General features: G+C 38.3%; 1 protein-coding gene across 2 annotated transcripts in view; it reads right to left on the reverse strand.

Moving 5' to 3' along the window:
- LOC105547377 (DNA excision repair protein ERCC-6) overlaps positions 1-22,326 on the reverse strand; it is a 79,698-nt gene that overhangs the window by 35,728 nt on the left and 21,644 nt on the right. Inside the window, exons 6-7 of one of the 2 annotated variants that reach the window (XM_011990952.1) lie at positions 11,094-11,222; positions 5,743-5,901 (exon numbers count right to left, since the gene is read on the reverse strand). In XM_011990952.1, the coding sequence (XP_011846342.1) occupies positions 5,743-5,901; positions 11,094-11,222 (288 nt within the window). Of the gene's footprint in view, positions 1-5,742; positions 5,902-11,093; positions 11,223-20,263; positions 22,272-22,326 lie in introns of those variants that run through there. The other variant, XM_011990953.1, reaches the window with a different exon arrangement.

Consider the following 22,326-nt stretch of genomic DNA (forward strand, 5'->3'; position numbering starts at 1 on the left):
AATCCCAGCTCTGCACACATTGTATGATCTCGGGCACACTATTTAACCTCTGGAAACCTCAGTTTTCATTTTCAAATGGGAATAATAACAGTATTGATCTTATAGGGTTATTAAGAAGATTAAATCAGTTAACATCTGTAAAGTGCTTAAAACAGGACCATACAGAAAATACTGTAAGATTCTGTTAAATAAGATGGAATATCATATAACTATTAAAATCATTTTGAAGAAGTTAATAAACTAGAAAAATGTTCATCATAATTTTTAAAAATTATTTATGGAATCATCCCAATTTCCTTAGACATAGGTATAGGTGGAGAAACTGGTCGTGGCCATTGTCTCAACATCCATTCCCCTCTCTCTTTCTCCTGAAGAATCAGATTTCTGCAGGTGCGCCTCCTTCTTCCTTCCCGCAGACACAGTTTATGGGACTCTGACCACTGCTTGGCTCAGGAGCAGGAATCTTGACTCATCTATAACCTGTCAGTGCATGGTACCCCCCTGAAACTCTCACTAGTCCTGAAGCTGGCCTGGCAAGACTGACCAACTTTGTAAGGAAGAATTACATTCTAGGTTGGGAGAGACTTTTCTCTCCTGGTCTTTCTAGCTACATGTACAGACCAATGGTCGCTGGGTTACAGTGGTAAGGAGATCTAATGATTACAAGGAGACCTGGCCTTAGGCAAAAATTAAAGTATTTGGGTCCCTGAAGACATCACTGAACTGCTGATCACGCTGTGTCCACAGCCTCCCCCTCTGTAGGTTTCTAAGTGTACCATATATTTGTGAATGTTTAACCCAATTTAAGGCCAGGTTTCACTTAGGTGCAGTCAAATATCCCGATACATCCTACACTGTATTCCCTGTCCGCATCTGCACTCCTCCTGCCCTTCTGGGACAATGGGACAAGTGTCCCTTTTCTTGTTTGAGACCAATCCCTTTAGCTAAGCTCTTGAGCTTATATCTCCACAAGCAACGCTCCCATTAATGTAGCCAATTTATCTTCAGTCTTGCTGGAGGTTGGGTGCCAGTCAGTGCATAAGATGAAAATTAAGCAGAAGTCAAAACTAACCATGGCAACCTCTTCAACAACACTCAGCTCATGTTACAAGAGGCAACTAAAAACTGGGACTGACTGAGGGCATCACAGGGCCACACGCCTGCCTTTCACACACCTGGAACAGAGTTACTGCACTCTGCACACAGTCATCCCTCCCCTCCACTCCCTTTCCTGCCCCACAAAGATGTTGACTGTGTGAAGCCAAATGCACATACATTACTCCATTGTACACACTATCCCCATTCTATCTCACTAATTCCCACAATTTCAATTCTAGATGCTGGTAATGCCAAATCTAGGTCTCCGGCCTAGATTTGCAGTTCACTCTTCTGAACTCCAAACCACCACACACTAGGTATCTCACTGCCAATATCCCCATAGCACCACACACCATCCTCCCTTACCTGGCTGTCTCCCATCCCCATGCTTCCAAACCAATGGACAGAACTGTCTCCCACTGTCCAGGTGCCCAAATCAGAAACCTAGGCCTCATCCTTGAGCAGACCTGCTTGCTCTCCACCATGAGCAACCTACACTGAGTTCACATCATTTTTACCTCCTGAATCCTTTCAGTCACAGTATCTCTCCACCTACACTGTTACTATGCCAGTTCCAGCCACTCTCCTCTCTCATCTGGCTTACTGCATCTTCAAGGATGATTATTTCAAACAGTAAAATTTGAATTTCTCATCCCCTCACTTCAAAGCCTCTAATGGCTGCCCACTGCTCTTGGGACAGAGATTAAACACCTGGATTTGGCCTACGAGGCGACAAAGACTGACCTCTGCTCGGCTCTCCTGCCTTACCTCTCACTGCCACTATCCTAACACTTGTTCCTGTGGCCAGGAGCCCACCAGCCTGAACCATCTTCCCTTCTTTCAATCGACCTTCACCTTGTCCTGGTTACCCTCTTACCCCTCCAGCTACCTTCTACTCAACTTTCAGATCTCTAGCTTCCTCAACAAAGCCTTCCCTGTCCCTTTCTCCGTAAACAAGTTAAGGACTCTTCCTTAGTGCACTCCACATTAACCCTGTCGTAACACAAATCACCTTTACTGTAACTGTATGAGATCCTCCCTAAACTCTGTGAGAGGAGAGATAATCTCTTCTTCAAATGATCTCAATGCCTAATGGCAAGCAATTAAAGAATACTGGCTTTATTAAATTAAAACATTTTTTAAGATTGGAAGAAAATATATCAACATGCTAAAAGAGATTATTTCAGAGTTGCGGAATCATAAGTGATTTTTGTTTCCTTACTAGAGCTCAGAAATAAATGATTTCTGAACTTAAAACAATTTTTGGCCTGGTGCAGTGGCTCACGCCTGTAATCCCATCACTTTGGGAGGCCAAGGCGGGTGGATCACCTGAAGTCAGGAGTTCAAGACCAGCCTGGCCAACATGGTGAAATCCCGTCTCTACCTAAACTACAAAAATTAGCCGGGTGTGGTGGCGAGTGTCTGTAATCCCAGCTGCTTGGGACGCTGAAGCATGAGAATCGCTTGAACCCGGGAGGCGGAGGTTGCAGTGAGCTGAGACTGCGCCACTGCACTCCAGCCTGGGCGACAAGAGCAAGACTCTGTCTCAAAACAAACAAACAAACAAAATACAACTTTTACAAATAACTAAAGAGTAAATCATACAGTGCTTGAAATATTAAAAATCATCTACTATACAACTGAAAAATAATCTGTAGTTCTATAGAAAAATAACAAAACTTTGGTCAAGCCCTAACTTAAATGAAGCCTACCCTTATACTCCAACGTGACAAAATACCTGTCTACTTTGAAACTCTCCCTGCCTCCAGCTACAGTCACCACTGTCCCTGCCCTTCAACTGGGTGGAAAGGGTCAGACTACAAGAAGCCAGAGGCTACAGGAGACTCCGACACTCTTCCTACAGAGTTTCTAAGCTATGCTCCTCACCAAGACAGGGCCTCTCTAGGCACCCCTCGAGCTCCCTGAGGAGAGTGGGACTCTGCCCTGGCCCCTTCCGTGGCAGCAAGCCTTTCTAAAAGGATTAAATGCACCAGCTTCTTTCTGTCCTCCAAGGGGAATAAAAGAGTTATCATCAATACGCACTTAGCAGGGATTAGGAAACAACCAATCAAAAGCTGTCTAAAATATTTTTACAACAAACTCACATTCAAATAAGCATAAATACATGTATATGTTTTTTCAGGTTATACAGTATTTTTTTCTCTTTTATAATATGCCTTCTGCAAACTGCTACATTGATGACTCACATTTTGTTATTTAAGGCTAGTATATTCTTCTGGCTGAACATCTATCTGGCATTATTATGATGCCCTTTAATTTCTACCATTTTCCCTCTAGTAGAAAAATTTGGAGATTTTCATGCTGAGTTGAGATCTAGAAGCAGACCTAGATTGTTGCTGGACCACAGCAGGACAATCAACTCCATTAACAGTCACGTCGTCAACTGAATCACCCTTTCCTAACCCCTAATTCCAGTGAGATGAACTTGAGTAATGGCTAACTGTACTACAGTGATTAGCATCAATTACCAAACAGACTACAATTCCTTTAATCTTTGATTACCATTGATTACCTAATAAATTTAGGGCAAGCCAATAGCTCCATGGTCAAATATATCAACCTGCAAGATGGAAATCTGCTAGTCATACCCAGAACTTACCAGGAACAACAAAGTAAAATATTTATCCTTGAAAGTTTATTAAATTTAGTAACATTATAAATTAACAAAATGATATCCAAGACTTTAAAAAATTAACTGAAGTTTGAAAAGTCAAATTATTTCCTTTTCATTGTAAGATGATAGGATATAAGCATTGATAGTTAATTGATTACAGCTGTTGTTCATTATTAGCCTTGACTTCATTCTTAGTAGGATTGTCACCACCCAAGAGAGCATGTTTTAATTTTTAGATCAAAACTACACTGCAGGGATGACTTTAGGTTTCCCAGGACCCAAGCATTAGACTCCACGTAAGTTTGATGATAATAGGAAGGGAAGCAAAGAAAAGAAATGGGAAATAAGAAAATCCCAGAAACCATTTTAAGGAAAGAAAGAGTCCTAGAAACCATTTGGAGGAGTTTGGGGTAGTCTAGTTACCAAAAACACCCAATAGAGTTGCAGAAAACAAGCCAACCAAAGAGCTTATTTGAAACAGAAAAAGCATATTATTTGAAACAGAAAAAGCATATTAAAAAAATGAAGTCATAGATAAGACAACACTAAATGCCCACTTTCAACTTCAACTTTTCCTTAGATCTGGAATGTTTTCACATGCTTCCAAGCAAAATGTAATAGAATTCTCATATTTGAAAAAAAAATCCCCTGCTTCAACATAACTTCCTTGTAACAACAACAACAAAACGTCTAGCATTTAAAAATCTCCGAGTGTTTTCTTCCCCTTCCTACATCTATATAAATGCAACTGGGGTTCTAAAATATTCTAAAACTCCAAACACTCCTCACAGAAGTATTGATCTGCTAACTTAATGAAAAGAGTAAGAAATAAAAAGAAAACACTAAACTCTAGAGACTAAAACAAGATCTTGACTCAGTTTATGGTTCATATTTGGCTCTCTACTAAGCATTTTGCTGCTGATGAGCTGGAGTGTAGGAAGAACTTTGGGCACTTGCTGACTTCAGGCACACTGACACTACTGTAAAGACTATCTCCAAATCATATGTAGTGAGTGTCTGAGGTTTCCAGGGCACACCCCTCTAGCAAATACCTTGCTCTTACTCTTTACATAAGCCCTGAAACACAAGGAGCTTGGACTTATCTGGGTTCAATATGATGGAATATCCTACATAATTTACCTACCAATATTTTTACCAATACCAATTTCTATAAAGTCAATTTACAGTTTAAATATGGAAGTGCTCATAGTACTTTCTTTCAAAATAAAGTATTTCAGTCCTACCACACCAAATAAATTAAATGCTTATCCTTCTGGAATACAAAAGCCTTAATAGTTTATTTAAATTTCTAAAGAGAAGAAAGATTAACATCTAAACATAGTTTTCTACCATTTTAGGTAGTCACTTAGGTTTTGGCCTTAGAATTTATTACATAAAGTTCATAGATTGGGAAAGGCAGAAAGCACAAGGATCAGACAAGTAACTTCATTCAAAAACAAAAGACAGAGCAAGCTATCTAGAAATGCTATCATGCACACTCATTATAAAGGAAATTAGGGAGAATGGCTTCTTCAAAGCTCCAGCTCTCCCCATGAATAGACTTTGTACTTACTGTAATGCTCACCTGGTCTCCTGCCAGAACAACTATTTTAATGCAAAATTTAATAAATGGAACTAAAGGTATTATGTCTAATTTAAAATTCCATATTGTGTAAACTATTGATATTAACATAATTGAGTTTGTAAACAATCCATTTGTAGAAGCTAACCTTAGACATCGTATTGACCCAAAATATCTAGTGGGGCTCATCTGCAAAATGAAGCATCAATGCCTGGAATTCATTAAAAGTGTTACATGTTTAATTTCTCCTGCCCTACAGCTCCATTGTCTCGTAAAATTTTTCCTTTGATGTCCCCCACTAAAAGAATTAAAGGAATATTGTAATTGAAATATCATCAATAATTCACAAGACCCTCCTCCACAGCAATACATCTGATGAAATATTAATTGAGCTCCACAGACTGACAGTCTGCAGAGGAGCACTTGCCTGTAATTTGAACCACGAGTCCTGATCTTGCTGTAGCTCAGACCTGCCAAGAAGGCAATTATCTGGATGGTCTTGCCCAATCCCATTTCGTCTCCCAGAATTCCTCCTGCCTGCTGGCAGTGCAATTCCCACAGCCACCTAACACCTGTCTGCTGGTACCTACAACAACAAACACCAACAAGAAAAGAGAAAATGGCAAATGGTGGATAATACAGATCATAACAGAAAGTACTCATGAATTAATCATTTGGCTAGGTTCTAGTACCAGTCAGAGAAACATGCGGGATGTGTGTTTTACATGAGTATTATATTTATAAGGTCATACATTTTTGATCACCTAGGCATAAAATCACAAATTCTTCTTTACAAAACGTTAACACATTTCTAATTAAACTGATAGATGGGGTAATTAGAGACTATTTCCTTTCTTTTCAACATTAGAAATAGCTTGCTAAACAAGCATAAACTTACTATTTTTTACTCACTTTCTGGGGGAAAAAAATCCCAAACATTTTTCATAAAGTTCCATTAATTTTTCTACAAAACAGAGGCACTAATGTTTATTTTTTCAATCTGAATAGCATCAAAAAAGCAGGACAGAGAACACCACAACCTACAGCTTATACTGTTGAAAAGTCATTTGGTAATCATATTATCTTTTAATAGAAAAAACTAAATTTTAAGGTCATAAACAAGTCTGAATAAATAGGGCTGCTCTCAAAATTAGGACATAACAGATGATTCTGTCATATTACTAGCAGATGCAAAAAAGAACAGTTTAAAGACTCAACAATACAAAAGGTCTTTTTAATATTTCAAAGCAGAAATTGATTCAGGGAGTTTACCATAGGTATAAAAAGATCATAGCTATTAAGATTTTAAATAAGGAATATGGGCCAAAGAGAAATAATTTAAACCACCCTCCGCCCCGCAAAAAGTAGAAGTTAATATTTTTCTTTCTCCATCAATGATATGTTTAATCTAAAACCTAAAAATAAAGTTAAAAAAGGAAAAATACAAAAAAATTTTCTGAGAGTGGAAGAAACACTTAACAACAGGGAATGGTATGAAGATTATATCCCAAGTTACAAAATCTAAAGCAAATACCACTTGAATTAAAAGATGATGGGTTAGATGAGGTGGCTCATGCCTGTAAATCCCAACACTTTGGGAAGCCGAGGCAGGAGGATCACTTAAGCCCAGGAGTTCAAGACTAGCCTGGGCAACATAGTGAGATCTCATCTCTACCAGAAAAAAAAAAAAAATTAGCCTGGAGTGGTGGCACATGCCTGTGGTCTCAGCTACTTAGGAGGCTAAGGTAAGAGGACCGCTTGAGCCATGGAGGATGAGACTGCAGTGAACCATGATTGCACCACTGGATTCCAAACTGGGCAACAGAGTGAGATCCCATCTCTAATAAATAAATAAATAAATGATGCAAGATAAAGGATTTTTTTTTTTCAAAGAAAATATCAAGGCTAATGGGCTACCCATCTTAAAATAAGACGGTTTTGTTGTTTTGCTGCCCAAATATTTACTATCTGGTACCTGGTATGTCTACCTAAAATCTCATTTTGGACTTCAGCTCATTTAACTGGTTTTATTTAATCTCCTCTCAGTAAATATATCATAATTAACTTTCTCCCAGTATTTTGCAAAGCAATTCTAGAAGTTTGACTCTAGCTGTTCCATTATTACCTATTACATAATGAAAACTCTGAATGAGAATTTTGCTGCTTATTAAGTCTGCTAATTATAATACACACACTGGATATGCACCTTGGAGAAAAGGACTAAAAATCAAAACACGATGAAGTCTAGTACAGATATAAGATGGTTCAATTTGGGAAGAAGGACAAATTCCAAAAATATGTGGTATATAATCAGAGAATAATGGCTACCACTTAAGGAGCAGGCTGCTGAGGAGGCACAGGCCAGGTGGTTTGGACACAGCCTCACAATCAACCTGCACAAAGGAGATTATCAGCACACTTTATCACTAGGAAACAAAAGCTCAGAATGCTTAAGTAACTTGCCAAATGTCACATTGCTAGAAAAAAATGAGCAAGCCAGAGCTGAAATCCAGAACTGTATGTTTCCAAAGTGATTCTAGAAATGATCTAGACCAATAGTTGTCAGCCAGGGGTAATTTTTCTCCCTATGGGACATTTGGCAATGTCTAAAGACATTTTTGTTACAACTGGAGAAGTGCAATAGTAGAGGCCAAAGAAGCTGTTCAATATCTGATACTGCACAGGACAGTCCCCACAGCAACAAATTATTTAGCCCTAGACGTCAATTGTGTCAAGGTCGAGAAACCCTGATTTAAAACAAAAGTTGGTTCATGAACTGGCTACACTAGAATAATCTCAACTTTTGAAAAAGACATACTGCAAAAAGCTCTCCAAAAAAACTGATGTGCAATTAGTTTCCAGAATCACTAAATTCTAGTCAATTGACCTCTTTTTGCTGAGATACAGAACAACCATGGGACCAGCTCCTCCAGTCAGGGAACAAAATCTCCCAGTGATTATTCTAGTGTATTATTCCTACACCACACTGCCTCCATCCTACATGGGTCCAACAACTCTTTTTGCTTGGGGCTCATCAACTTAATTAAAGTGGGGAGAGTATGGAGAGGAGCAATTGAGAAATTATTAAAGGAATGGTAAATAGCATAGGATCCCTGAGAGGGGATCTCTCAGCAGGAACCTGAGAGGGGGTTAAGACAACTAGATTCTGTGTGGCCCAGGAGAGGCAGCATACAATGTGCTGGATGTTTCCTCATCTACAAATCTAATCTTTGAGGGCTTCCAAACAGCATGTGAATGTGTTTACAAGAAGATGAACAGCACTAAGAAAATGACATTAAAAAACATATCTTACTAGGCAGCATGTAAGTCATATCTCGAGTAGGATCCCTAACAACTAGGGATAGTTACAAAGACAGCAAAGAGTGGCTCTTTCTTTCCACACAACACATGAAGGCCCTCAGATGGTATTTAAAGGAAATTCACTTGCAGATTGAAAGCACTAGCCACACAGCTGGTAGATGGTATACATAGCTGGTATTGCTAGATGAGGAGTAAGCGGCCTGACTCAGGTTTCAGCGGTGCCACTAACTAACTTTGGTTTTATTGCTTTACCTTCCTAATAATAAACAGTGTAAACCAATTACATAGTTTAAATAAAAACATACTATAGAATCTAGTTTTCAAAATTTTTGAAAAGCATATAAAAATTACTTTTTAGGGACAGTTAAAGATTTTTGTAACTATACAACATAAAAAATGTATTCTGCTATCCCTTGAGACTGAGGCATCACTATGTGACCACAGACAATTGGTGTGCATTGGCATTGCCACACTAACCCAAGATTGCATTTACTAGTGTGGCTGAAGGTAAGCTCAAAAGATTGAAGTTTGTCATTTGACTGCTAAATTAGATAGACAAATGTACTTGCTGGGCAAACTTTCAAAACAGAAATTTAAGTGTTAAACATTATCTTGCAGAAAATAGTACTTAAACGGCTAATTGTACCTTCTGACTCCCTTGTGTGCAACTCTATACCCTGTTAATTCAATTCCACAGAATGCAGTAAATACAGTAAAAAATACATCTACAGTTTAAAATTAAATTGGTCCCGCTAAAATGTAATCATAAAAGAAAAATGGAGACTATCAATTCTGTTAATTTTTTTCATACAGCAAAAGAAAATGAACAGAAGTTTTATGACATTTATAAAATATTTAAAATCCTGTTTTTGCAGAGATTAAAAAACACATTACTTTCCAGGAATGTGCAATTAAGACTAATTTTTAAAAAACAAGTATTATTTATATTAACTACTATAGAGTTTTGTCAATACACTGAATCCTAAATACTTTTAGTAAGCAAAGTTTAGTTCTATTAATTGTGAAATATCTTTGCTAGAAAATCTGACATTTATACAAAAATGCAGACTCAACTTGATCCTTGAGGATATTTGCCAAATCACTTACTACACATACACAGAAGCATCCTGTCTTTTTTAAATCAATTTAATCTACAATTTGGGTGTTCCTTTTGCTAGTACAACACTGATGGTATTTGGCTTGTTTCTTAATAAACAATCACTTTAGAGAAAACAAAAAGAGTTGCCAATAAATGTGGCCTTTATTTACCTTTCCATAGTTAATTTTCATTTGGGAGAAGCAATAAACAAAGCAACCACCTCTCTGCAAATATTACTACAGATTCGGATTTCAACTTCTGCATGGCTGTTCCTCTGTCCAGTTAAAGCAATCACAAGTCACTTCACATCTTCAGAGTTTGGCTTTCTATAATGTTTAGTGGGATAAAATAACTACTCTTCGCTCTCCACTCCCCCATGGAGAGAAAAATTAAAACCATAATATAAGCTCTTTGAGAGAAAATATAAAGAGCATGCTGTTTTTAAGTAAACTTCTTCCACAAGTTTAGGGCATGGCTGACAACTGAATCTATAAAGGAGACTAAACTTAATCATCTCAAAGAAAGAACTTTGCATCCTGCTCCCAACTACAAATTGATTATACAAAAGAGACAGAAAGAAGCTATGTAATGGTTTAACTTCCTACATGCATCTAAGAAGCCTTCCTAAAGTATCTTGTTAAGTAAATCCCAGGAGTGATGAGACTGAAAATGTTCCTCAGTATTTACATTCATCACGGGAGACCGGCCAGCCCTTAGAGATGACATGCACGCATCTATCAGGCAGCATCCGGTCATCTCCAATGCTTGGCCACTTACACATGAAACCTGGCTTCAGATAGCAACTTAATCGTCAAGGTGTTGCCCATATCTTCTCTTTTGACATTAGAATGACATCCTACATAAAATATTTAGATGCGCATTTGGTCAGCTCAAAAATATTATACTCTCAGGTACAATATAAGACACTCAAAACATCTCAAAAGTTTTTTATTCCCACATACAAGAAAAAAAATCCTTCCCAATATTGATTTTAATATGCAACTCTTCCTATTAATCTGATTTAAGAAATTAGGAGTTTGGCACCTTAAAATTACTAAGAACAAAAAAATTATTCAACATAGATGGCTTTTAAATGTGTTGCTTTTAGTCTGCTGAGACAGGTCCATATAGATTCATCAGTTTACAAACATACCCAATGTACACTTTAGTCAATTTATTATCATCCAATTTTAATGAACAGCACGTGGCTATAATTTCATTTGACAGTATCTGTTTTTGCAATAAATTGCTGCAAGTACCTTCAGGGCCCACAGGTAACTACTATGTAATTCCTAAAATGTTAATTTGTACATAACGGCTTGACAGCAAATAGAAAGGAAAGAACACATGGTACATACTTAAAAAGCTTTTTGAACAGAAAACCTGGCACTTTAAAACCTTCGTCAAATTCAGCATCGCTTTCCTCAGAATCGTCCTCCAGCTTCAGACGTTTCTCTTTGTCCTGCAGTCTCAGTTTATTCCATCTCCTACCATAAAAATAAAAATCGTATTTCCATTATTTTGATCACAAGATAGATTTAAAAAGATAGCTCCTGATAATGTACAAGAAAAAACGGGCAAATTAAAATGGTCTCTTAGGTTAATGCTGCCATTATTACCTAAAACACTGATATTCAAAGAGGAAAAACAATTCTCTTCTCCGGCCATCTCAATTCATTTCTTATGTAAATTATTACAGCTGCTCTAGAAATATTTCTTTAAGGTCTCATTTCATTATCAAAACTACTTTCTCCTCTTCTGGCATACCCTAAGGGAAAATTTCTCTGCTAGTTCGTAATACATGAAATTAGTTCTAGAAAAGATTCAGTAAAAATTTCAATATAATTGAGTGCCTTCACAACAGCAATACTATATAACAAAAAATAGATTTTATTTATAATTACTGTTTCTGTGCTAAAGATATGATAATCACAGCATAAAACAACAAAGTACCTTAAACATAAAGCAAATTTTGGGTCAAAAATCACTGAATCAAGTTCACATTACTGATTACTTAACTGGGGGAAGAGGCATCAGCAATATATAAGCACTGATAGTGCTACCACTCAAAAAAATGTGTTCACTGAATAAAATCTAAGTTACAAATTTAGTAATATACTTTCAGATATAAAATAAGGCAAACACTTATATTTCAGAAGGAAATATATTTCATCTAAATATCTGAAAGTCTTAGCAACACACCAAGGTTGTGGAGAAGGTGCACCCATTTAACGAGACTAATTTTGCATTTATATAACTATAATGGACCCTAGTTGTCATGAGTGGGGAAAAAAAGCCTCAAATTCTATTCACTTTCAAAATAAAAAGGTGACTTTTTTCATTTGGCATGGTGCAACTGATGCTCTGAATTTCACAAAATGGTGGAAATGGAATAAAACAATAATACAGAGAAATGCTTTCAAACTACAATTAAAAAAAAAAACTCACAGGAAGTAAGAGTGGCAACACATATACAGCATTTATCTGCCACTGACTATGCAAGAGTAAGAGAGAATGTCTGAGGCAAGGCAAGAGAAAATGAAAGGGTAATACTACACATGCTGCCTGGTCAGACGTATGGTGTGTTGTCCATTACAAAACCAGCACAGAGCCCAATGCTAGTATCTGAGTAGCTGCTGGTGGGCCTTAAAGCACATCCTCTGATAAACTCTTGCCTTGTTGAAAATTTCAACTCTTCAAGGTAACAAAAGGAAGGGCTAGCTGAAATTTACTTGTGATCAATAAGAACTGGTGATCTGAAATTGCACTGCACGGTAGTAAAGGACCTATAAATAAGATCAATGAAGCACTGTTGGTCATTTCCAGAGAAGAACAGTAAATGGAAGAGGCAGTATATGGCTAAGTCAAGGAAATAGCTATCATCTGACAATAGTTTAATAAGTGATACTCTTTTTATAGAAAAATTTAATGTCCTTTTTGTGCTTAACTTCTAAAGGCAATCTCTTCTTCTCCACTGGTATTTTTCTTCCTTAAAAATTATCACCGTCCAATGGACAAAATGAAGTATCTCTAGGTGGCTATGAGTCTTCTGGGTTTCATGTTATTTACAAATTTAGTTAAATGCAATGGTGTACAACAACCGTTCTTGACAGGGAGCAATTCTGTCCCTTCAACCCCACCCTGGGGTAATCTGACAATGCCTAGAGATATTCTTGGTTGTTACAACTGTGGAAGGAGTCGGGAGGATATACTACTACTGGCATCTTCCATGTGAGTCCAGGTATGCTGCTAAACATCCTACAGCACACAGGACAGCCCCCAAACCCCCCAGTAAAAAGTTATCAAGTCTCAAATGTCAATAATGTCAAAGCCAAGAAGCCCTGGCATATAGGTATCCCTTACTATCAAAACTTAGAAACTAAACAGATATACTTTCCTGATACACATATCTGAATTCTTGTTACTCACTCTGTAATTCAGCAATCAAGCAGTTTACATAATGAGAGAGTCCTCAGTATCAAAACTATGAACTCAGAGCCAAACTTCTGCATAACAAAAGATACTTGTATTTAGTAAACTTGTGGATAACATAAACGCTGGAAGAATCACAGCCACTTAAACATACTTCACTTTGCAATTTCTCCAAGATAATTTTACGGAAGGAGAAATAAAAACACCAGAATATATTGCCTTTAGAAGTCTGACACAATAAGGTCATTAAATATTTTACATACAGGGTATCACTTTTTAAACTTCATTGATATATGACGACCATTTCCTTAGACTTAGCCAGTCGATCTTTGTGGCTGTTAAATTTCCCACCACATCACTCTGCATCGAAAAGATTCAGCTTCCTCCTCCTCCCTCCCTCCTAAAATATATAGGCATCTTGTCACCACAGAACTCAGCACCTAGGAAACCACATAAGCCACTACAGAAATGATTGTATTCTAGTGCCTTCCGCTTCATAAAGAAAGATGAAAAGGGCCAAACATTTATTCAGTTTGGCTAAAGGATGACTAAAAGTGGTGGGGAAAATCATTATTGCCTACAAGTATTTGTATCATTGTGAAGACAAATCGTCCCAGTAGAATTATACACATATTAAAGACAGAAAATACCATGGTTATAAAACCATACGTATACAGAGAGGCGAAGAGATTCTTCTGTTACATAAGCAATACTTCCTCATGTGACTTATCTCCAAAATAGACCTGACCATCTGATAAGGGTCCACTGAAGCAGCACAGCTGAAGGTGGGGCCGACAAGTACACCATAGCACACTAGGGAAAGGGGGAGAACCAAGTTCATCCACACATACACAGAAACATGTCTTCCTCATCCCAGATGCTGCCAAGAGACTTTAAGGTGCTCTCTTTAACATGTCTAACCAGCCTGTCCTGTAATCTGGCAGACTGAGCAGTCTGTCTGGCCAGCAGATGTAAAGGATTCTGTATACGAACACACTGGGTTTGACATACGCAGAAGCGCAGGTACAGGCACAAAAGTCTGAGCTCATACTGGCTGTAGTCAAATCCTGGTGCCATTTACTAGCTCATGAACCCTCAGCAAGTAACTTAACTTCGTCCGCATCTAACTTTCCTCCACTGTGAGATGGGGAGAACACCAGCACCTACTTCACTGGGTTCTGGGAAGGATTAAATAAGGTGTCACATACAAAGCACCTTAGCACAGAACCTAGATTAGGAAGTACTTAATAAACTGATATAGTATTATGTATAACCACATACATTTTCTGAAATCCTCACGACAACCCTGCAGCAGATACTATTATTATGTTCACTGAAAGAAGAAACAGGTTACATATGTGGCCCAATACAATGTGCATATTGCAATGTACCCTGACTGTTTAACAGAACTATCTGAACATGTATACCAGAACAGAAACTGTGATAGCTCATCAAATGGATGCTCAGTAAATTATTACGAATAATGTGTTCACCACAGGAGTAAAGACACCTAGTCTTCAGATGGTACCTGTTGGAATATCTCAATTTAAAAATTTCGTCACAAATTTGTAAATAGTAAACCGCCATTAGGTATGGCAGTCTTTTACATGATAGTAACAAAAATAGATACAGATTGACTTAAAATTGGTAGGCAGTGGGTAAGAATTAAGATCTGGGCCAAGTAAGCTGAAATCTTAAAAATTAGAAATGACCTCAAAATGTCTAAATTCTGTTATTTCAATAAGTAGACCAGTTAACTGAGAAAAAGCAGAAGGGAGCAGTAAATAGTCCAATATTTACCCTTTTAGAAAACAAATAACTTTTTCATGTTCTCTATTCTCTCATTTTAAAAAATCCACACACGTAATAGTCACAGCTGCAGCCACATAAAACGAAGTGGTGGGCATGGTGTTCACTGGCTGTGTTTCTAGCTCCTCACAGAACTGCCAGATTCAGCCTGCTGTCAACTCCACTGGCAGCCAATTACAAGAGAAGCTGGGAACAAACATAAACCTAAAATTCCAGTCAGATGCAGACAGAGAAAACACTCCCTGGTTTCCCTACATTCATGCAGGAATGAGAATCTGGCCCAGGCTGTGGGGCCTGGGGCTGAGACTGCAATAATCATCTGTCAGAAGCAACTCAGACCCAGCACAACCAGTTGAACAACACTAGGAACAATGCTTCCTCCAGTTGTAACCTATTAGGGTGCCTTCTCAATGGAACCCTGAAAGCTAGTTGCTGTCATTTAATATATTTTAGAAGAATTTTCAGCACTCCGAGGATGTTCAAAATAAGTAAGTGGAAAGACACAGCTAGCTACCACTGTGCCATACCACGTATGCAGCCTCCTCATCTCTGTGCACCTGCATTCCTGTACTGTCCCCAAATCCTTCCCCTAACACACATATCCACACATTCAGCAGACCTTTCATACCCTCACTCACGCAGCACCTCCACTCACAGAAACCTCCCATGACCAGCCAGATTTAGGCGTCCTCTCTTCTAAGGACCCTCCCAATCCCGTGACATCTTGGACACACCTGAGAACTCTACTACAGTGCCCATCAAGTATAGCATACTGTGAAATCCATACCAGTGTCCTCCACTGGACTGGAAGCCACCTGGGGACAGACACTGTCCTAGCCATTTTTATAGCACTAGAGACTGGTATAATGCCTCCTCATGGCAGACAGTAAGTGCTGAATGAATGAATGAAGTTCATAATTGGGTTAGGGAAAAGGAAGATACAGACAGAGAAGCATGGCTTGAAAATGGTCAAAAGGGGTCATCCAGAAATAGGTTCTGGAAACTTTCTGTTCTATCTCATTTAGAGCCTACCTCTTGCTGCATTTCCTACTCCTTCTACCCGTATGACTTTAAAGCACTGCTCCTAGCTCTGTCCACTGGATAAAAATGCTTAAGGTTCGTTACAAAAAAATGACCCACAATGAGGGTGGCTGTAACATCAGATAAGTTCTTTATTTAGAATCTTATAACAAAAAAGAGATAAGGAGAAGGAAAGCTCATTATTTTGAACAATAAAAAGGTAAATAAATAAAATAAAAATTGTGTGATTTAAGTCTGAGCTGCATTTTTTGGGTTCATCACCAGCAGGTGACGGTAAGGAGCCTGGTTTCTGCACGCCGGCTGACAGGAAGAACCAGGAGCCCTGAGTTTGGTCCCAAGCTTCCCCAGGACCAGGTGGGAAAGGCTGGGCAAAAGAAGTACCTTCTTATGAAAGAATTCTTATGACGGGAAAAAAGTCTAGCCTTAAACTGTCTTTACATTACTAGGAAGGAAATAGTGTTTTTGATGTTCCTACTTTCATTTGTTTCTTTAATATATACATGTAAAAGTCACAGCTGCACCCAAATAAAACAAAGTAAGTATGTTGTTCATCTTATTTTTTTCTTTTTCTTTTTTTTTTGAGACAAAGTCTCACTCTGTCACCTCAGCCGGAGGGCACTGGCGTGATCTCAGCTCACTGCAACTCCCACTTTCCAGATTCAAGCAATCCTTGTGCCTCAGCCTCCAGAGTAGCTAGGACTACAGGCACGCACCACCATGTCCGGCTGATTTTTGTATTTTTTGGTGTAGATGGGGTTTTGCCATGTCGGCCAAGCTGGTCTCAAACTGACCTCAAGTGATCTGCCTGCCTTGCCTTCCAAAGTGCTAGGATTACAGGTGTTAGCCAACATTCCCGACCCATCAAGGCATTTTCTAACTCCTAAAGCCGGCTCCAGTGGTGGCCACTAGAGGAGAACCCAGCAACAGACACAGATTTAAGATAAGCACAGATAAGTGAAAACAATGTAGGCAAAAGAGGTGCATTACAGGCCTTTAACTAGTAAGGGGAGGCCTGAACTTTAGAAAACATAATGTAACATTATTGAATCTGCCTCCTCCACCACAAAATGAGCCAAATAATGACTTTTTATGAGGACTAAATGAAATAATGTATGTACATTATACTTCTGAAACTACATAAATTTCAGATGCTATAACAGTTGGCAGATTACACAAAAGATTGAGAAATTTTAATTAATTGCAGGTTAAACGGGAATAAAAAATAGCAAATGTCAAAACACCTATTGCAATCTTAGGCCAGCAGGAGCTCAGTTCAACCCCCAAGCATAAAAGACTGTCATGCCAGTTCACTCCATACTGGTCAGTCAAGATCGGCAGGACATTCCAGTCAGGACATCCTATCATCCAGGACAGCAAGGAGGCTGGAAATCAAGCCAAAAGAGAAGACACAGAAGAGGTACAAGAGAAGGATCTGGTACATCTACCTCAGAATACAACTGTGAGAAACCACACCACAACCTTGACCTACCTACACTTAGAACCAAGGGGCATGTTGCACGGTTTGTCCCCTAGACAGATGTCTGGTGCCCCCTAGTGTGTTCAAAGGAGAAATAATTATATTTCTTCCCAATATTGATACCGTACTTATATTTTTATAGACATTTTATCATTAAGTGGGCCTTAAGCTTATTTTTAAAAATGTATAAAAGGTACCAAAAGCATAACATCAATAAAACAAAATTTGTAACAGCTAACGATTTTGCTATGCTTATGACAGGTTGAACAGTCCTTATCCAAAATGCTTGGGACAAGAAGTGTTTTGGATTTTGGAATATTTGTGTGTATACACAATGAGATATGTTGGGATGGGACCCAAGACTAAACATGAATTCATTTATGTTTCATATTCATTCATTATGTTTCATAACTTATACACACAGACTGAAGGTAATGTTATACAATATTTTCTGCATGAAACAAAGTTTTGACTGTGTTTTGACTGAGACCCAACATATGAGGTCAAATACGGAATTTTCCACTTGTGGCATCAGGTTGCTAAAACATTTTCAGATTTTGGATTTTCAGACCAGGGATGTCAACCTGTGGTATCAATTGTTAAACTGCCTTTACTTGTGAAAGATCACATTTTCATATCAATATTTATATACCCTCCTTCATGGTTCTCACAGACCCTCATTTCAAGCATCTTACTGCCTTGGTGGAATCTCTGTCATAACTTTTAGCTAGTGGGCGTGTAACAAGAATAGCTAATATTTACTGAGTGCCTGATGTATGCCAAATATCTTACACATATCATCACCCATGAAGAAGGTACTGCTGTGATCCCCATCTTACCCCATCTTGTGAGTGGACACACAAGACCTCAGAGCTACTCGGCAAGGCTCTGGCACTCACTCCATGGCCCGTGGTGTCTAACCCGTATGCTATTTACTACCTCCTTAAGGAAAGTCAGCTAGCTCTGGACAAGTTTTGTTTTGAGATTACATATATACCCATACATACATATTTTTTAATTGGGTCAGAAAACAAATAGTAATTATGACTGACAGTGATACTGGGCACTGGGCACTATTTTAAGTATTTCACATTTATTAATTCATTTAATCTTTACAACTTAATAAGGAAGATACTGTATGTATGAGTCCATTTTCACACTGCTATAAAGAAATACCCGAGACTGGGTAATTTATAAGGGAAAGAGGTTTAATTGACTCACAGTTCGGCATGGCTAGGGAGGCCTCAGGAAACGTACAATCATGGTGGAAGGTGAAGGGCACCTTCTTCACAAGGTGGCAGGAGGAAGTGAGTGCAAGCACAGGAAAAACTTCCACTTTTAAAACCATAAGCTCTCATGAAAACTAACTGTCGTGAGAACAGCATGGGGGAAACTGCCCCCATTATCCAGTCACTTCCCATCAGGTTCCTCCCTTGACACATGCATTACAATTCAAGATGAGATTTGGGTGGGGACAGAAAGCCAAACCATATCAATACTATTGTTATTGTTATTCTCTCTTTTTTCTTTTTTTTTTTTTAACAGTCAAAGCAGACAGGGAGAAAGAAAGGAAGCTGTCCAAGATTACCAATGAGTTAAGGAAAAGATTCAAACCCAGATAATCAGGTTCTAGAGTCTATATTTCTATCTGTTACATAACACTGACTTCAAAAAGTATTTTCCAAACTCCCTAGTACCACTGCTTTTCTCACAGTGCCAGCAGAAGGGTCCTCTTTAACTGCCACAGAACAAAAGCAATTGCACAAGAACAAACCAAATTCTAAAACTTCAAACCATATGTTGTCTTTAAAAAACATCAGGACTAAGGTTTAAAGAAGGGAAAGACTGCCTTCATTTTTATACAATAACAAGATTCCTTCTCCACCTTAATACTGTGCAAGGTAAGTCAAAACTCACTTTTCACTATACCCCTGCAAACTTTTCCAAGTAACAGTAAAATCAGTGTAGCAGTTCTTCGAACTATACATAATCTAGGCTGAACAATCATGTAATATACATTTTATACTAAACAAATCAATGTACACAACTGCTCATACCAACACACAAAAAGGACAGAATACACATTAATGGGAATTGTCAAATATTAGTAGCCCAAGATCATATTAATAAAACAAACATGCCGTCTCCAAAACTTCAAGGAAGTCACCTACCGTGGTGCTCAAATTTCAAAACAGACCTTATTGCTCTACTGTAATATTTTTATGTTGCAAGGGTCACTGTACACAGAGCAGTTTAAATCTGCACTGTCTGTAAGGAAAAAGCTGTGTATCACACAGTTAAATCATTCTTAATAGAGTGACATTTCAACCTCAGGATCATTCTCTACTTATTGCAATAGCCATTTAAGAAATTCAACAACAGAGGCACAATGAGTACAATTTGATTTTTAAAAATATATTCAGGCACCAAGCTGGGTATTTAATATAGTTTGCATTCTGTAGTATGATAGGCTTTCTATTTCAGACAGCTAAGAATCCCTTACAGATTAGTCTAATTTGCTAAATTGAGATACTTGGTGTTTTACTTTTCTTATCTGCCTTTTTATGGTCTATCTGGGTAAACTTAATTGGCACATCTGAGCAGATGAAATACCCTCAGTTAGGAGTGCAGATCTCATGGAGTAAATTAAGACTGATGCAGACAATTATGCCCAGAGCCAAAAATGAAAGGTATGTAGAGCAGGAAGCAAAATTAGTCTTCATTTGTGTCTCAGCTTTGTTATTTAAAAGAAGCCAATGTGCTAAGAAAACATCTTTAACCCATTTATGTCTAAGGTTACAATTTTTTGAATTTTTGCATTAAATTCATATATGTTACCTAGAAAAATTCAAGGAACAAAAATCTGAAGATAAAAAAAATTTATTATGTTCCATTGTTATGTGACGTTCCAAAATTGGAACACTAGGCAAAACCACTGTACATAATGTATAAAATTATGTTTCTTGTCTCAGGAGGTGGTGACACCTGCTATTCAGTGTGATATTCAACGGAACACTTCACATGTAAGGCAACATCACATTTTTCACATCGAAAAGTGGTGTTCTTATGACATTCAGCGCACCGCGTTTGCTTTCCCTGTTTGACTATCACATGATTTATGCCATCATAACGGGAGTCAATGTTACGCTTCTGAGGTCTTCCTTTTTGGCCAGGTTCTGGAGGATGACCATGGGTCTCCAGATAATGGCATACCACACGTCGACGAAACTCCAGAAAATCCACTGGTTTCTCATCATATGTTTTATGCAATTGCCAAGCATTTTGTAAGACCAATTCAAAACAGAACAAAAGAGGGCTTGAATACCATTTCTTTCCACGGATTGAGGCCCGATACTTATCAATGTTTTCATCAGCTCTGTCTACGCCTCCCATGAATTGGTTATACACTTTGATCATGTTTGGCTGCTGAACTTGGATCTTCTTTTTCAATTTCTGGGAATAACGACTGACAAGACACAGGGGATGGATACCAGCACCAGATGAGGCAACAGTGACAACACTGTTATCATTCCATCTGCAGACAATATTGCCTTTGCCATCAATTCGATAATCAAATGTGCCTCTTTCTTTTTTCTTTAAAGCTACATCTGATTCCAGTGGAACTTTGTCAATGTGATCCTTTCTCACTGTACCTGTTGCCTGATGTCCCATTGAACTGAGTTTATCAAGAAGTGCAATACTGGTGAAAAAGTTATTGAATACAAAATGGTATTGTCCAGGGTGTGCCTCTGTAAGTGCCTCACTAAACTGAAGGACAAGTGACGCACCAACACCATATTCCTCATGTTTAGTATTTGGGTTTTTACCCTGATACGGCTGAAACCAGCAAATGTAGCCCAGACAGGTGGCACCACACCAAAACTTATAGCCAAACCGAATGGGCTTTCCCCGAATAAACTGTTTGCACCCATGACGACCAAAATAAGGAACCATGAATTCATCAAAGCTGAAATATGTTTCATTTGGAACAAATTTCATGCATCTCTCATTGAGTTTGCTTATGAGAGGTCGCAATTTGGAAAATTTGTCCACTGGATCCAAATCTGCATTGTCAGCAACATGCAAATTAGAAAATATAGTTTCAAATCGGTCACGTCTCATGGCAGCACTAACCAGCACATTATGCACATCCGTTCTTTGTTCCCAAAACATACGCCTTCTAGGAACTGAAACATAACCACTCAGAAAAATAATTCCCAGAAAACATTTGAATTCAGAGCTAGTCAAGCCAAGATGTACACCTTTACTGTCAGCATATAAGTTGGAGTACTTGACAATGAGTTCAATGACCTCGTCATCAAGAAAAAGTTCAAGAATTTCTGTGGGAGTTCTCATTTCGGTGAAGAAATCGTTTGGTGGTGCTGTAACTCTACCTGCTACGGGTTGTACAGTTAGGTCGGCTTTTTTCCATTTGCAAACAATTTTTGTCATTTTCCTCCTCCTTGATGGTGGAGGTTGCTGCACAGTAGACGTAGATGGAACTTCGTCAGGAGAGTCATCTTTAGGTGCGTATGAGGGATCATCTGAGTCAGACTCAGCATCAGAGCCATCTTGAATAAGATACGCAGCTGTGTGCAACAAAGAACCTGGCAGATTTTTTATTGTTCCACCTTCTTCATCTCCTGATTCCTCATCAGAAACAGGTGCTGTAGCATTTTCAGGTGGTTGTATCACTATAGCACTTGCTTCTATGCTGTCATCTGTCTCTAAAAGGTCAGTTATTTCATGTAAACTTAGTGTTCGAGGCATCTTGGGACTAAAACGGAAAAAAGGTATTATTAGTCCTAGTGGTAGTGGTTTTGCCCAGTGTT

The sequence above is a fragment of the Mandrillus leucophaeus genome, unplaced genomic scaffold, assembly GCF_000951045.1.
Source record: "Mandrillus leucophaeus isolate KB7577 unplaced genomic scaffold, Mleu.le_1.0 Scaffold388, whole genome shotgun sequence".
Taxonomy (NCBI): Eukaryota; Metazoa; Chordata; class Mammalia; order Primates; family Cercopithecidae; genus Mandrillus; species Mandrillus leucophaeus.